This window comes from Camelus dromedarius, chromosome 7, assembly GCF_036321535.1.
Source record: "Camelus dromedarius isolate mCamDro1 chromosome 7, mCamDro1.pat, whole genome shotgun sequence".
Lineage (NCBI taxonomy): Eukaryota > Metazoa > Chordata > Mammalia > Artiodactyla > Camelidae > Camelus > Camelus dromedarius.
The window spans coordinates 3,946,724-3,962,745 of NC_087442.1; the positions used below are offsets into that span (position 1 = coordinate 3,946,724).

The 16,022-nt window shown below is 41.3% G+C and overlaps 1 protein-coding gene across 5 annotated transcripts in view; it reads right to left on the minus strand.

Moving 5' to 3' along the window:
- ACTR3B (actin related protein 3B) overlaps window positions 1–16,022 on the minus strand; it is a 62,151-nt gene that overhangs the window by 22,870 nt on the left and 23,259 nt on the right. For all 5 annotated transcript variants that reach the window (XM_064487180.1, XM_031455757.2, XM_064487183.1 and 2 more), the window contains 2 exons: window positions 8,952–9,076; window positions 8,133–8,243 (listed from right to left, as the gene is read on the minus strand). In XM_064487180.1, the coding sequence (XP_064343250.1) occupies window positions 8,133–8,243; window positions 8,952–9,076 (236 nt within the window). The remainder of the gene's footprint in view (window positions 1–8,132; window positions 8,244–8,951; window positions 9,077–16,022) is intronic.

A 16,022-nucleotide genomic window follows, 5' to 3' on the forward strand; every position in this document is an offset into this window, starting at 1 on the left:
AGGAGGGTAATGCAGGTTCAGTGAGGTCACAGGACAGCACTAACGTCTCTGCAGGAAAAGGCAGAGGCACCAGGGAGCTCCCTCACTCACATACAGAGCAAGGGCCACACGAGGACCCGGTGAGAAGGAGGCCGTCTGTCCGCAAGCCAGAAGAGCAGTCTCACCAGAAGCCGACCCTGGCGGCACCTGGATCTCAGACCTAAAGCCCCCAGAACCATGAGAAAACAAATGTCTGTGTTGAAGCCACTCAGCCTTGGTGTTTCGTTATGCTCAGGGAGCAGGGTAACATACCCTTAAAGCAGGAAAAGGACAGCCTGTCTCGGCCATCAGCACAGCTACACGCGAACACTGGGACAACGGGGCCACACGTAGAGTCTTCTGGCAGGAAAATACGACCCAAGAATTCTACATCTGGCCACACTGCCAATCAAGTGTGTTGCAAAAACAAAGTATCTTTAAATATACAACAACTTGAGAGAATTCGTTCCTATGGACCCTTCACGAATTAACCATCAGACAATAAGCTTTAGCCAAACAATAAGAATGCACAAAGCACAGCCAAAGACTTACAGTGAGCAAGTAGTCCATTTAAGACGTAGGAATAAAGATTTTTCATTTCTGGGAAAATCTATAGCTATAGAACAGAATGCAAACATTATAAATTAAAATAGAAGAAACAGTATCAAGTTGAGAGGCACAGATGGAAAGCAGGAAAATATAAAGACACTGATACCCTTGTGTTATGGAATCAAAAGATACTGTTTTATTGGTAGAGCAGCAGAGACATCAGTACACATAAAGTTATAAACGTAAATATCAGAGTAAGTTCACTAACATAAATAATCCAAAGCAGGTGACAGAAGGAGGGAGGAGGAGGTAAGAAACATGGAAATGTACCACCTTGGTCACTAAGCACACTAGGAAGTAATCATCCCTAAACAAATACAGGCAAACATCTTATACAAAAGTATATTTACGTTAAAACATGTTTTTAAAAATACCAAGTATCAGAAAGAATATGCACTCAATAAAAACCAAAGAGAAAACTAAGCCTGAGTTTTAAAATATTCATACGTAAATAAAACACACTAAAACCAGAAAGCACAGCGCCCAGTAAAGCAGCTGGGGCCACACACACCCGCCACACAGCCCAGGCCACGCCAGCATGGGCAACGGGAGAGCTCCAAGTCTGATCTGCCCAGCCACACCCCGCCTTCGATTTTACCAAGTTTGGAAAGTGATTTCCTCTCTCTGTGCATAATTAGCACTGACCTCATAAGAGTCTAAACAAAGTGCTCAGGGCAGCACCCAGCACGGGGAACGTACTCAGCGACAGTGCGCTGTCATTACTAAAATCACCAGAGCAAACCAGTGAGCAAACTCACCTACTGAAGAGAAAGCCTCTGAGCTAAGACCATGAGACAAATCACATCCCGTTGTCTAGGCAAGGGACGTCTAAAACAGGGTGCCTTGGAGAGGCGTGCAGTCAGCACAGCTTCCAAGACCAGAAACAACGTAACTGCCCATCACCAGAACTGATGACACAGATTAGGCCACATCCACAAAATGCAACACTTTGCAGCAATTAAAAAGGATGGCAGTGTGCCTGCGGGTATGAAACAATCTCTACTACAAACTTGTTACATGAAAAGAGGCCTCTCCACACCTACACATTCTTCAGTATGGTTTATTTAAAAAAAAAAAAAGGTGTATGGGGGAGAGAAATGAAGAGCTGTTTATGGACACAAAGTTTCAATTTTGCAAGATGGAAAAGTTCTAGAGGCCTGTTACACCACAACATGAATGTAGGTAACATTACTGAATGATACATTTAAAAAATGTGTTAAGAGGGTAAATTTCATACATTTTAAACTACAATTTCTAAAAATTTTAAAGTAAAAACCAAAGTGCACAATAGTATGTCTATTTTGTTACCATTTTATGAAACAAGTTTATGTATAATCCACACGCCTGCTCACAACTGTTGCTGGTTAAGTACCAGTAAAGCTGGTCTCCTCCGGGAAGGGGATCTGGAAGGCAACACAGAGGTGGGAAGGAGACACTCTTGCACTGGAAATCCTTCTGCACCTTTTGAATTCTGTGCTGTGTGTATGTTATCTCTTCAAGCAAATAATCAAATCTGGCTACTGACTAGCTAGGGGCTTTAGTTTATACTCCTGTCTAATGCAAAGCTCAAACGTAGTGCCCCAAGTAAGTTTTAATTACTGTAATTAGAATCAATACATTGCCTGAATGGGAGAGAGAAAGCAATCTTAAGACACAGGCAAGAAATAATAAAGTCATCAAAAGCAGACTGTAAATAAGGGATCTAAAAGTCACTTAACAACACATTACCTATCTTAATGTGCCTACCTCAAGGGGCTGAGATCCAATTAGTTAATACCTGAAAGTACCCAGTACACAGTAAGCGCTGTGTTAGCAATTACTATTTCAGATTTTTTTAGATTTCTTTCATTTAAAGCACATGAAGAATAGCTGCAGATTCCAAGAGTTAGGTGACAATGTATCTCCTTAAGGTACCTCCCATCAATCTGCAAAACAGGCCTAGTAACTACCTACCCCACGGCTGTCTGTGGGGTTAAATAGTGAGTGAATTCATGCAAATACTTGGCGGGGAGAGGGTTGGGCACATAGCAAGTGCCGATGTATCAACAACCAACTATGATACCAACAATGTATCTCAGACCAGAAGAAATTACATGTGTTAACTCCAGAGACCTACAGTCTTTTCTTACCTTGAAGAGGAATCCAAGAACCTTAATAAGGTAATTTTATAAACATAACATTTAAACTGATTAGAGGAGGGGGAAAGGATGAAGAGAGGAAGGCTAGAAAGGTACGCAAAGTGGGAGCATAGCCAGGGAATGTTTCCTGCCTGCCTGGTTTGAAGCAAAAAGTGAGCCCACAGAAGACATTCCCAACAAGAAGTGGATGAGCCCTGGCTCTGGACTCTTCCTGGGCTTAATTTCAGTGTCAAGTGATGTTCCAAATAAATTCCAGATTGGTGAAAACTATATATAAACATCAAAGGAAAACAGGTTTACTTACATAAAAATTTACAATTACAGATGTTCAAAAACATAACCTACCAAAAAATCAAGTGAGAAAAAAGTATCTGCTTCTGACAAAAACTTCTTCTCTGTTACATGAAAGAGTTCACACTATGAACAGATTGTGGTCATGCATACAACAGAATATTATTCAGCCCTAAAAAAGGAAGGAAATTCTGACACATGCTACAATGTGGCTGAACCTTGAAGACATTATACCAAGTGAAATAAGCCAGTCACAAAAGGACTAATACTGGATGATTCCACTTACATGAGGACCCAGGATAGTTACAGTCACAGAGACAAAGGGGGATGGTGGGGGGCCGGGGCTGGGCGAGAGGGAAAGGGAGTTATTCTTTAGTGGGGACAGAGTTTCAGTTTGGAAGATGAAGAAGTTCCTGAGATGGATGGTGGTGATGGCTGCACAACAATGCCAATGTACTGAACTCACCAAACTGTACATTCAGAAATGGTTAAAATGGTAAATTTTATGGTATGTACATTTTATCACAAAAGAAAAATTAAAGTTAAAAAAAAAGTTCAAAGAAATCATAGCAATAATAAAAGCAATGAAACACTGATATGTACAAAACCCAGGACATGAATAGGCAATTCACAAAAGAGGAAATACAACTAATAATACATGAAAAAATGTCTAAGGTCAAAGTTATTAAAAATGCAAATTAAAAAATCAAATAATCAAAAATGATGTTAATCAATGCTGACAAGACTTCAAATAATGTATCCTCTTATACATTGAAGATTTCAGTGTGAAATGGTATGCCAGAGATTCAAAATTATTAATATACCTGGACCCCCAAATGATAAATATAATTATTATATTTTTAATACAAAATGCTCTAAATATAGAAAAAACTGCAAAGATTACTTTATGTTATTTCTTACAAAATCAAGAAATTAGAAACAAAAGTAAACATCTAAAAATAGTGGGACTGCAAAACAGAGAGTAAACAGCCACTGGATACATGATTGTATGGCCATTAAAATGGGGATTATGAAAACCATGCAAGAAAGTGAGGGGAGGGGCTGGAGGACACAATATTGGATGCAAAATCATGTAACAGCATGAGTGAAAAGGTTAAATGTTGCTATACTTAATGTTAATATTTACATTAGTGGGATAGGAGTGTACATAGGCCCACAGACATCTTCCAAATTTTCTAAATCACACTTAGAGTCCTTTAATAAGAAAAAAAAAAAAATCTTTACAAGAGCTGTGGCACCCCTGGTTACAGCCTGTGTGCGAGGGCCACAGAAACTCCCGGCACAACTTCCTGGCTTACTTCTCCACAGGCGGAGAAGCTAACAAGCAAGGTGGCAGCCTAGGGCAGGAACTGCGGCACATCCTGGTGTGGCTTTTCCCTGGCCTGTTGGCTCCGTGACATGGACGACACTTTCCATATCCAACCACAGTTGTGAAGACAGCTGAAATCTTGTTCTGCCACTGGCTTCATACCGGTAGTCACATCATTATGGCAGGCACTGCAAGTTCCCTACCCAGTATCTATTCTGCCTTAATGACAGACCACTGATCAATCACAGGCCCAGAAAACAGCATTTCCCAGACTTCCTGATGGACAGGGATGGCTAAGTAAGTTCTGGCCAATAAGAAGCAAAAGTTGATGGATGTGTCTTTCCTAGAAAGGTTGAAGGTAGACTCATGTAGTAGACCTCCTTCTGCTCTTAACCCCTTCTTTCCTGGAATACAGAGGTGATGACTAGAGCTGCAGCAGCTAACCTGTGATCTAAGGCAATCTTAGAATGGAAGCCATATGCTAAAGATACTAGAGCATAGAGATCCCTAATGGCACGAGGAAGCTGGCATACCAGCACTGCCCTCCCTACTACAAATGTCTTTAAGAAAAATAAAACCCTTAACTTGCTTAAACCACTGATTTTTACATTTTAGTACTTGCTGCCAAACAATTCACCATCTGTGAAAATTTTACATTAAAATCTATACACTTCCATTTAAGAGAATGTTTACAATAAAATTAGGTTCTCATGGTTCCTGAATCAAATTCAGCATTATTAATGGCATATTCTTATGGGTTCTCAGAACCATAATCATAAATCTATGTTTTCCTCAATCCTCCATTTCTTCTATGTTTACCACCAGTAATTGTTCCTTTAGAGGACTAATTTAAATAAAATCTTCCCAAACCATTATTTATATATAACAAGCTCTAAATTGGAAATATCAAGTTTTTCTTATTTTTTTAAATATTGAAGCATACGATTAAAACTTTAAATGAATGCAAGTTACATAAGCATTTTTATTCATAACAATTGTAAAATATCAACTAGTATTAATTCAAAAATGAATAATTAATCAACACCATAAAGACCAATCCATATTTTTAGATAAAGACAGCAAACTGAACACATGCACTCAGTATTGCTCCAGTCCCAAGCCTCTCCGTAACTGCAGTAAAGAAACATTTTTAAAAACATAAATCCTCGAGGAAGGGCAAGTAGGAGCGGAGATGACAATACACTGAAAACGGGAAGCACACGGGCCAGCAGTAGCAGACCCAGCAGCGCCAAGGAAGCCCAGCTCCGCGCCGGCCAGCGCTAGTGCGCCGGGCGGAGCAGGTCTGAGCCGCCCACGCGAACCAGGGAGTTGCTGTGGTAAGCCGGGACAAGCCACACGTCATGGCGAATTTTATGTGTCAGCTTGACTGGGCTAAGGGATACCCAGAGAGCTGGTAAACCATTCTTTCTGGGGTGTCTGAGAAGGTGTCTCTGGAAGAGCTTAGCATGCAGTAGACCGAGTAAAGAGACCCGACCTCACCAATGTGGGTGGGCAGCACACAGGCCACTGAGGACCCGAATGCAACAGAAGGACGAAGGAAGGGGGCTCCTCCGTCCCCGAGCTGGGACGTCCACCTCTCCTGCTCTGGGCGGACGGCGGAGCTCCTGGTCCCCGGCATCCTTGGGCAGCACTGCTGCTTGCTCTTCCTCCCCTGATTCACAGTCAGAAAGTTTGCAAACCTCCTCTACAGTTACAATTCAATTTCCCCTCCAGAGCACTGCAGTTCTTTAAAACACATGATTTTGTTTTGAACTCTGGGCAATTCGGTCTTAGAGAAAAGAGTGTGGCTCCCGTTTGCTATCTGCTCAGTCCACATGACCAACATGAGTTGAGTCTCTGAAACTTCTTGAAAAACATGAGCCGTTCTGAGCTCATCCCCACCACGGATGTGCAGACGTGTCACGGCCGTCAGAAGGGACAATTTCATGGGCTACTGAGGGAACTTTAACTTAAAACTTAGACTGTTTCACACCAAGAAGCCATTAGCTGATGTAGTGATTCAGTAAATGTCTTCAGTGAACTTCTGGACGTGGCCATAAATCCCTGTACCTGCTTCACTCTCCTTTAATTATCCCATTAACTGATGACTAAGGGCAAAGGCCTGAGAGAAACCCACCCGTCTCATAACTTCCTCTGTCACATCACGCAGCAGACCCACCTGCTAACTTCAAAGTACAATCCGTGTAACACAATATTTTCTTATGTTTAATGTAATAAACTTGATTATTTTTGAACATTCATTCCAGATACTCATTTTTGGCACAGGACTTGAACTTTCCCATGCTCACACCAAACACCCCATTCCCTCCCAGCAATTGGTTTCATCATACTGGGCTGTATATGTCAGCTAGAGCAGAAAACATTTCTGGCAGAAAAAACTTCCTGCAGGCTGTGTCCTGGTGGTTGCATTTGCCCCACAGGCCTATGACCCGGGGTCCCTCTGAGCGGAGTGGGCTGGGGCGGCAGAGGGAGGCAGCTGGGCCCCGTGCCCATGCCTGGAGTCCTACCCACAGGTAGTTACGTGAAGTGCGAGAGAAGGAAAACGCCAAGTGTGGCAGGTGGGAGCCTGTGACTTGTTTTGGCCATAAAGACAAAGCCACTCAGACACACTGTCCGCTTCCTGGCTCTGTGTATTTTACATAAACCATTGTAGATACAGAGGAGAGAAAACACACAGTGGCCCGTAAAACACAGTACTTGGATGTGGCAATTTCAAGTTGTGAAGATACAGCCAGAAAAAAAGATCAGAGCACTTTCAAGGACTTGATTTAATAGACACTAAATATATAGATTCCACTAACTACCGTTAACAGTCTTGTAGTTAACATATTTTAAGCCAGATAATTCTAAAGAACACTCCATATTTAACATTAGAAAGAATTATATAATTGGATCAGGGACCATTTGACAATGCACTAGCATGGAAAAAATCCAAAGCTCAATTATGTAGCTTTTAATGTGCAGCTTATGTTACATGCAATTGCTCTCCGTAAAGCAAGTGTTTTGCGCATGCAATTAATTTTAACCTAACTTAAAAAGAACATTTCGTGGGAGGACACGTGATGTTGAGTAGAACAATGAGAACAGACGCCACAACCAAGAGACACTTTTCATTTCTCTGTAATGTTTTACTTCATCTGAGCAAGATCCATCTAGTCCACAATATCAGGGCCCATAACTCAGCTCACTTACCCTCCTGGGGCCAGGTGATGAGACGCGGGCCCCTCACCAGCTCCCGGAGAGAATCCTGACCCATCTAAACGTACCGAGGTAATTCCATTCCCCTGGCTAGGGCCCACGCTGGGCGCGGGTGGACAGGGCCAATCTGCCGGGAAGTTTCTGAGGAAGGGAGTCTTAATTTAAACTCCAAACACAAATACACCAAGAGGCGGTACCGGAACTTGGGCGGCCACCCTGGGGCCTAAGGGGAACCAGCACCAGAGCCCAAACGAGTGTGTTAGGCTGGGTCCTCGCCGCCGTCTCCGAGCTGCTGAAATAACCAGCCCTGAGCGGCCCAACGCTGGCCTGCCTGTTTCGTGAGATAATAAGCCCTTTATGGTTTTGGACATTTTGGTTGAGCCTTCTGTTATTTGCACGAAAAGCACTCCAACTCATACAAAGAGCTTTGGCGGGAATTAAAGACTCCCCAGGGAAGAGTATCTTGGGTTTAAAATCTAAGCAGCCTGGAATTTGCAGGGCTGTTCCCTCTCATCCCAGTTACTCACCATCAAAAAGTGATGGTCCTCAGGTTCAGCTCGGAGATACTTAAAAATCACTTGTTCCATGAACCTCTCCATTAGATCCCAGTCTTCAATTATTCCATGTCTTATCGGCCACTAAAGCAAGAGAAACCAAACTATGTCAAGCTTTAGTTCACATCAGTAAGAGCAGCAGTTCAAAAGCACTGGCCAGGAAGAGACCGAGTTATCAGAGAAAACAGGCCCTTTGCATGGAGTGAATGTTAATTTATTAAAGAAACAACAGGCACTTCACCAGAAGGATTAAGTTATATTATTGTTTATAGTCTATTCCACGCCTCTAAGTACAAAGTGTCATCTTAACAATGGTAACAGGTGGAAAAGCACAGCTAAGCCACGGTACCGTTCCATCTGGAGTCTGGGGGTTTTTAGAACAAACGTCTAGTGAAGTAACTTTAGTGCTCCTTTTTAATTAATCACTCTGCAGCTCTTCTCCATCTGACCAGTCAGTGAGTCAGCCTGCAGTTTTCCACAGGAGCAGGTCTTGCTCTTGCACGAAGCCCAGCGTTCCCGGAGTCAATCCTGCATTCCGGGGCTTTGTAAATTCACTTGATTTCCCACATAGAAAATACCTTGTTCAACTAACACAACACTGTAAACCAACTATATTTCAATTTTGAAAAATACCCCATTCAAAAACAACAAAAAATCCTCTTTTCCAACATAAGAATAAAATACACAGCTCACAAGCACAATTGCTACGAAATCTACCATTTTGCATTATTCATCCTACTGCTCTGTCCTTGGTGATACACTTACAGAAGCAAATCCCGGTGGGGAGCTTACCTTTGTGGCATACGTGGGTTTATCTATGGCTTCATCCCCAATGAAAAAGTCCAGGTCGTCAACTCCCCTCAGCACCCTCCTTTGGGCTTGGTCGACCACCTTTGCCGACTCTCTGATGGCAATACCTTAGGAAGAACAGCACAAAGACTTCTGTCACCATCCACACTCATTTCAAGGATCAAGGAAGGATAATATAGCCCCTGTGTATGTACAAGTACATCATCAATATCAGGGTCTTATTTGGAGTTGAGTGTGTTCACAGAAAAGACACTATCACAGAGCACATAAAGTAATACAGAAACATTTCTTATGTTCCAGTATTATTTTCAGCATGGCACAAAGGGACTTAGCTGGTCTGCTTTTAATACTGACAAAAGCTGCATTACTAAATTTCTCAGTTTCATTTGAAAAAAATCCCTCAGGATAGTGAAGTGAAGTGTCCGTGGAGCACATATCAATCAGTTCTGAATTTTAAAACACAATGTAGAAGGAGACAAAATTAAAAATATAACACAAAAGAAGAAAGTAAACTGAAAAATGCTCATACACTCTCAAGTCACTTTAATAAAAATCTGTGTCATGTAGATTTAAAGTATATTTTTAGTCTTTTTACAAAACCCACTAAAAGAAAAAACTAAGAGGTTGCTGACTAATATCTGCAAAAAGAAAAATTCAATAACCAAACTGTACTATGTAAAAATATTAATGGCTTTATGATACATTATTTTACTAAGAGCTTAACTGTGATATTTAGGAATACACTTACAGTAAATAATCATATGAAACTTCACTCTAGAATTTAACATCTAATGAAATGTGGAAAGCTTTACAAAGATTCGATTTTCCATTTAAATTCCTAACCCCTGGTCATACTCTGAGTTCCCATAAATTCATCTTCATCAAATTTATTGCAAAACAAATTAGTAAACACATACAATTATTTTTAAAAATAGATTATTTGTAGTCCCCAATTTATTAGAAATGAAGAATAGCAACAAAGCTATGGGAGCAAATTTTAATCCTTTTTCTCAGAAAGGCATCTTGAAGTAACAGCCTGAAAAGGTGGGAAAAAAAAAAGAGGTACAGGACAGAAATCACTTTGCTCACAACCTTTTCTGACTCCAACTCACAGCCACATTTAGCCCAGAAGCTTTCAACTTACAGAAGGTGGCACAAATCTAAAGGACAGAATTTCTGCAGAACTCACGCAGCAGGCGTGAAGCGGAAATGCTGGGGGCGGTGCCCAGAGAAAGCATCCAGGTCAGAAGCAGTGGGCATGTCAGGACCATGAGGCTGAGAATGGGGCTGGGAAGGTCAGGAGGGCCAAAACGTACTAAGGCAATCTGCAGAACAAATGCACCCATCTCTGAACACAGACCACGCCACGGAGTGGCACGCCGACAGGCACCGCGCAGGATCATCTGATGCACAGTTAGCACTTCAGAAGGCCCCCGGTGAGATGGCCTGTGGCAGACCTCAAAAATCTTCACACAGCCTATCAGTGCAAGTGCCGACTCCACCCTCTGCGCAAGGACAGGCTAAATTATGCGTGAATTTAGAATTAAACTGCCAAGTCAACATGAAAGACTGCAAAGAGGCAAAGGCAAAAAGGTTCTTTAATTCATGACATTACTCAACTTTACCAAGAATTTGAGGGCAATATATCTACTCAAAAGAAAAATCACCATCTTAAAGAAAAAAGTGCTAACTTAGTGAGAATGAAACTAGCTCACTCAAAAATCTCAATGACAACGAAGTAAACCTCATCTTTCCTAAAAGGTAGATCCAAGTACTCTGACCCCAAATCACAGCAGACCTGTGTTTCAGTGGCCCTGAGAACTAACAACAACAAAGCATGCAAAGAATGCTTCCGTTAACTGTTACGTGGAAGCAACTAAGCCCATGAAAGAGAACGAAGGTATAGAGACCTTATACTCAAAATCCTTTGTCGACACCTGGGAAAAGCAAGCTGTGGACCCAAGAGCCCTTGTGAACATGATGGAGAACCAAGTCTAGGAGAGTAGCTGTGACAAGTATCTCTGAATATTTATGGAGTATACATATGACTCATTATAGAATGAAGACTGAAGTCACCAGCAGCTGTTTCCAACACACCTCGGCTTACACAGGACCCTGACTCAGGTGTACACAGAAAACACAAGAAATGTGCAGAAGACACTAAGATGGAAGGGACAGTAAATATACCAGGTAACTAACAGGACCAACACCTAAACAGTGCAAATGGTCACACACACGCGGCCTCTCCAGGCACTGGAACAGCATGAGGCCACGAAAAATGATGAAGTAGTTCTTCATGTATGACTCCAGAAGGTTCACTAAAATGGAGTGTTACGAGAAAAAAAGCAGGATGCGACACAGCGCATGCAGTACACCACCACAGCAAAAACATGTCTGTGTGTGTCTGCTGGTGTACGCAGCGCTACCTCAGAAAGGAGCACGAGAAATCAGAAATGCTGTCGCCACCTAAGGGGGGAAACGGGTGGAGGAAAGCTAATTCTCACTGAAACTTCCTTCTATACCATTCAGTTTGCCTGTCACATGAATGGATCAACTATTCAAAATTAATTAAATCTGGACTTCTGCTCCTGGAAAGACGGATAAACAGACTCTCCCCCGCTCCTCCCGCTAAGCACAGCTAAAACCCCTAGACTTTATATTTGAAAGAAACATGAAAAACGCTGAGAGGGGAAGAGAAGGCGGCAGACTGGCCAGCGACCAGGACCCGAGGAACTACACGGTGGTGACTTCTCGAGTTTTTCTTCTGTCTCATGTATCCCACACTAGGTGCCAGGGAAGCCATCAACCCAGAAACACCAATGGAAGCAAACAAAAAAAGTCCCCAGAATGCCTGCTGTCTACAGCCAAAGGAGATGAGGGGACAGTGAAAGCACAGAAAACTTAAACAGTAACTGCCAGACTCCAGCCAAACATTACAGAAAAACAAGCCCCCCCTGCAGTGTAGACACCACATGGGGAGCCAGGACTTCCATCCCCTCCACCGCCTCCCTGTCGGGGCTCTGACAGGAGGCCCAAGTGGGAAGTCAGGGCTTCCACCACTGACAGCAGGCACCCCCTGCCCTCCCAGCTGGATGGCGCCTGCAGAGGCCTTGGGGGGAGGCCTGAACTCCGGACCACAATCAGCAGTAACGTGGAGCCCCTTCCCAAGTAAGGGTCAACAAGGCCCAAAGTAAAATCTGAGCTTCAGTTCCTAACTGGCAATATCCCCCTTTCCCTGCTGGAGCAATCACAGAAATGACTCACTAAAACATAAGACATAAATAAGACCTGGAATCTCGTAATATAACACCCAAAATGTCCAGCATTCAGTAACAAAAAATCTCTCACCATAGCAAGAACCAGGAACACCTCAACAGAAACGAGAAAAGGTGACTGACAGATACGAGCGCCGGCACGACAGAGGGCGCAGAACTGCCAAACGAGACTCAGGAAGCCATCACAGAACGCTTCCGTGAGCAACCACAAACACACCTGAAACAAGGGAGAAACAGAAGACAGTCAGCAAAGAAACACAAAGTCACGGCAAAGGTAAGAGACCACATGGGAGTTCCAGAACCAAAAAACATAATCCCTGAAATAAAAATCTCAGTACATGGGCTCAATAGCAGAAAGGACAGAGGAATCACTGAACTTGAAGACAGAACAACCGAAATCACCCAACCTGAACAACACAGAGAAAACGGACTGAAACCAAATGAACAGGGCCTCAGGGACATACGGGCTGGATATTAACAGATCTAACATTCATGCATTCTCAGTCCCGGAGAGGAGACAGAGGTAGGGCTGGAAAAGCATTCAAAGAAATAATGGCTAAAATTTTGCCAAATTTGGCACAAAAAAAAAAAAAGAAGGAAAGAAACCTATAGATTCAAGACTGAACAAACTCCAAACAGGATCTTAACTCAAATCCACACTGACATATTATAGTCAAAACTAAAACTAAAAACTAAAAACCAAAGAAAAAATTCTGAATGCCTCCAGCAAATTTCTCACCAGAAATCAGGGAGCCCAGGAGGAAGCTGTGTATTTTTCAAGTGTGGAGAGAACTGCTCACTCGGAATTCTGTATTTAGCAAAAATATCCTTCAAAAATGAAGAGCAAACCAACTAACTGTTACACATACAACAGATAAACAACAAGGTCCTCCTGTACAGCACAGGGAGTTCACTATCTTGCAATGGCCTATATATTTAAAGCTGAGTCACTCTGCGGCACACCAGAAACTAACCCATCATAGATGGGCTATACCTCAATAAAAGAAATTTTTTTTACCGTAAGTATGTATTTTTACTGAAGGTATAGTCAGTTTATAATGTTGTCAATAAAAAATGTTTGGAAAGAGCAAATCAAGACATTCTCAGATGAACAAAAACTAACAGAATTTGTCAACCAACTATCTACTCTAAAAGAATGGATGAAACAGAGAGGAAATGATAAAAGAAGGGATCCTGGAACATCAGGAAGGAAGAACAAGAAAAAGAGTACAAACATGGAGAATTACATTTCCTTCTCCTCCTGTGTTTGCTAAACTTTGTTTGGTAGTTGAAGCAAAAATTATGATGCTGATGTGCTTCTCAGTGTGTGCAGAGGAAACATCTGTATGACTATTACAGCAAACTGGTAAGTGTTGACACCAGCAGACTAAGAAAAGTTACGTATATATAATGTAATAGAGCAATCACTTAAAAAGATACACAACGAGGTATAGCACAGGGAACTATACTCAATGTCTTGTAGTAACCTATAATGAAAAAGAATACGAAGATGAATATACCTGTATGACTGAACTATTATGCTGTACACCAGAAATTGACACATTGTAAACTGACTCAACTTCAATTTAAAAAAAAAAAAAAGATACACAAAGAGAAGCACTCAAAAACACCACAGATAAGTCAAAATGAAGTTCTAAAACATGCTCAAGTAATCCACAGGAAGTTAGGTAAAACAAAACAAAGAGCTGAAAAACAGAACAAACAGAAAAAGCACTAACCGATAATCACAATAAATCTAAGTGGTCTAAACACACCAGTTAAAAGACAGATGCTGGCAGAGTGAATTTAAAAACATGACCGAACTTTGTATTGTCTGTAAGAAACTCTCTTCAAATTTAACAATATCTAGGCATACCTGTTTTACTACACTTCATTTCACTGACTTTTTTTTTTTTTACAAATTGAAGGTTTGTGGCAACCCGGGATTAAGCAAATCTATCAGCGCCACTTTTCCAATAGCATTTGCTCACTTTGTGTCTCTGTGTCACATTCCGGTAATTTTCACAGTATTTCAAACTTCTTCATTATTATTATATTCGTTATGGAGATCTGTGATCAGAGATCTTTGATGTTACTCCCATGACTTGCTGAAGGCTCAGGTGACAGCATTTCTTAGCAACAAAGTATTTTTAAATTAAGGTACATACATTGTTTTTTTAGACATAACACTACTGCACACTTAATAGACAACAGCACAGTATAAACATAACTTTTAAATGGACTGGGAAACCAAAATTTCATATGACTGGCTTTCTTGTGATACTTGCTTTATTGCAGTGGTCTGGAACCAAACCTACAACATCTCCAAGGTATGCCTGTATGTAGGTTAAAACTACAAAGATGGAAAAAGATATTCCACATAAACATTAATCAAAGAAAGTATGAGTGGCCACATTGCTATCAGAAAAAGCAAACTTTATAGCAAAGAAAGTTACCACTAACAGAGAGGGACGTCAAATAATGATCAAGGGTCAATCCACCAAGAAGACAGAGCAATTCTGAATGTGTACGTACCAAAGAAGAGTGCTGAAAAATACACGAAGCAAGAACTGAAAGGAGAAACAGACAAGTCCACAATTATAGCTGCAGACTTCAACACCTTCTCTCAACAACTGATGGCACAAGCAGAAAGAAACTCAGCAAGAATACAGAATTCAATAGCACTGTCAACCTACAGGATCCAACCAACGCGAAGAGAGCTCTCCACCCAACAAGCAGAACACACACTGCTTTCAAGTGCACATGGGACCAAAATAACCCTAATACTGGACCATAATACAAGGCTCAACAAGCTTAAAGAACTGAAACCATACAGACTATGCTTTTGGACTACAATGGAATTAACCCAGAAATCAACAGATGGGTAACGAGAAGACTCCCCCGAACACTTGGAAACTAAACAACACAGTTCTGAATAATCTGAGGATCAAAGAGGAAGGCTCAGGGCAACTAAAACTACATGAACAGGATGAAATGAAAATACAAAATATTAAAATGTGTGGAACGTAACTAAAGCAGTGCCAAGAGGAAAAAATTTAGAAAACAGAAGTCTCAAATCAATAATCTAAGTTCCCACCTTAAGAACTAGAAGAGAAAAATAAACCCAAAGCAAGCAAATGAAAGGAAATAAAGAGTAGAAACTACTGAAATGTAAAACAAAAAATAGAGAAAATTCAACAAATCAAGAAGCCAATTCATCAAAAGTTAAAACTTTTGCTCAGCAAACGACCCTGTGAAGAAGATGAAAGACAAACTACGTGATGGGAGAAATTACCTGCAAACCACACATCTGACAAAGGACTCATATCTAATACATACCAAGAACTCTCAAAATAACAAAATTATAGAGATGGAAACAGGTGAGTGGGTGTCAGAGGTCAGGATCGGTGGAGGGGAGGCGGGTGTGTGTAATTATAAAGAAATAACACGGGAAGATCTTTGTGGCGATGAGATAGTTCTGTATCTTGACTGCACTGGTGGTTACAGGAGTCCACACACAGGATGAAATGACGGAGAACTGCACTTACATTGTACTGATGTCAAACTCCTGGTTATGATGTTGTACTATAATTGTGTAAAATGTAACTTTTGGAGGAAACAGGAAGAAGGGCACATAGAACTCTCTTAACTCTCTGTACAACTTCCTGTGACTCGATAATTATTTCAAAATAAAATATTTTAAAGACAAAATAGTTTGTAAATGATTTAAACAAATTAAAAAATAAAACACCTCAGTTAGCTGTAATGATGAATCAAA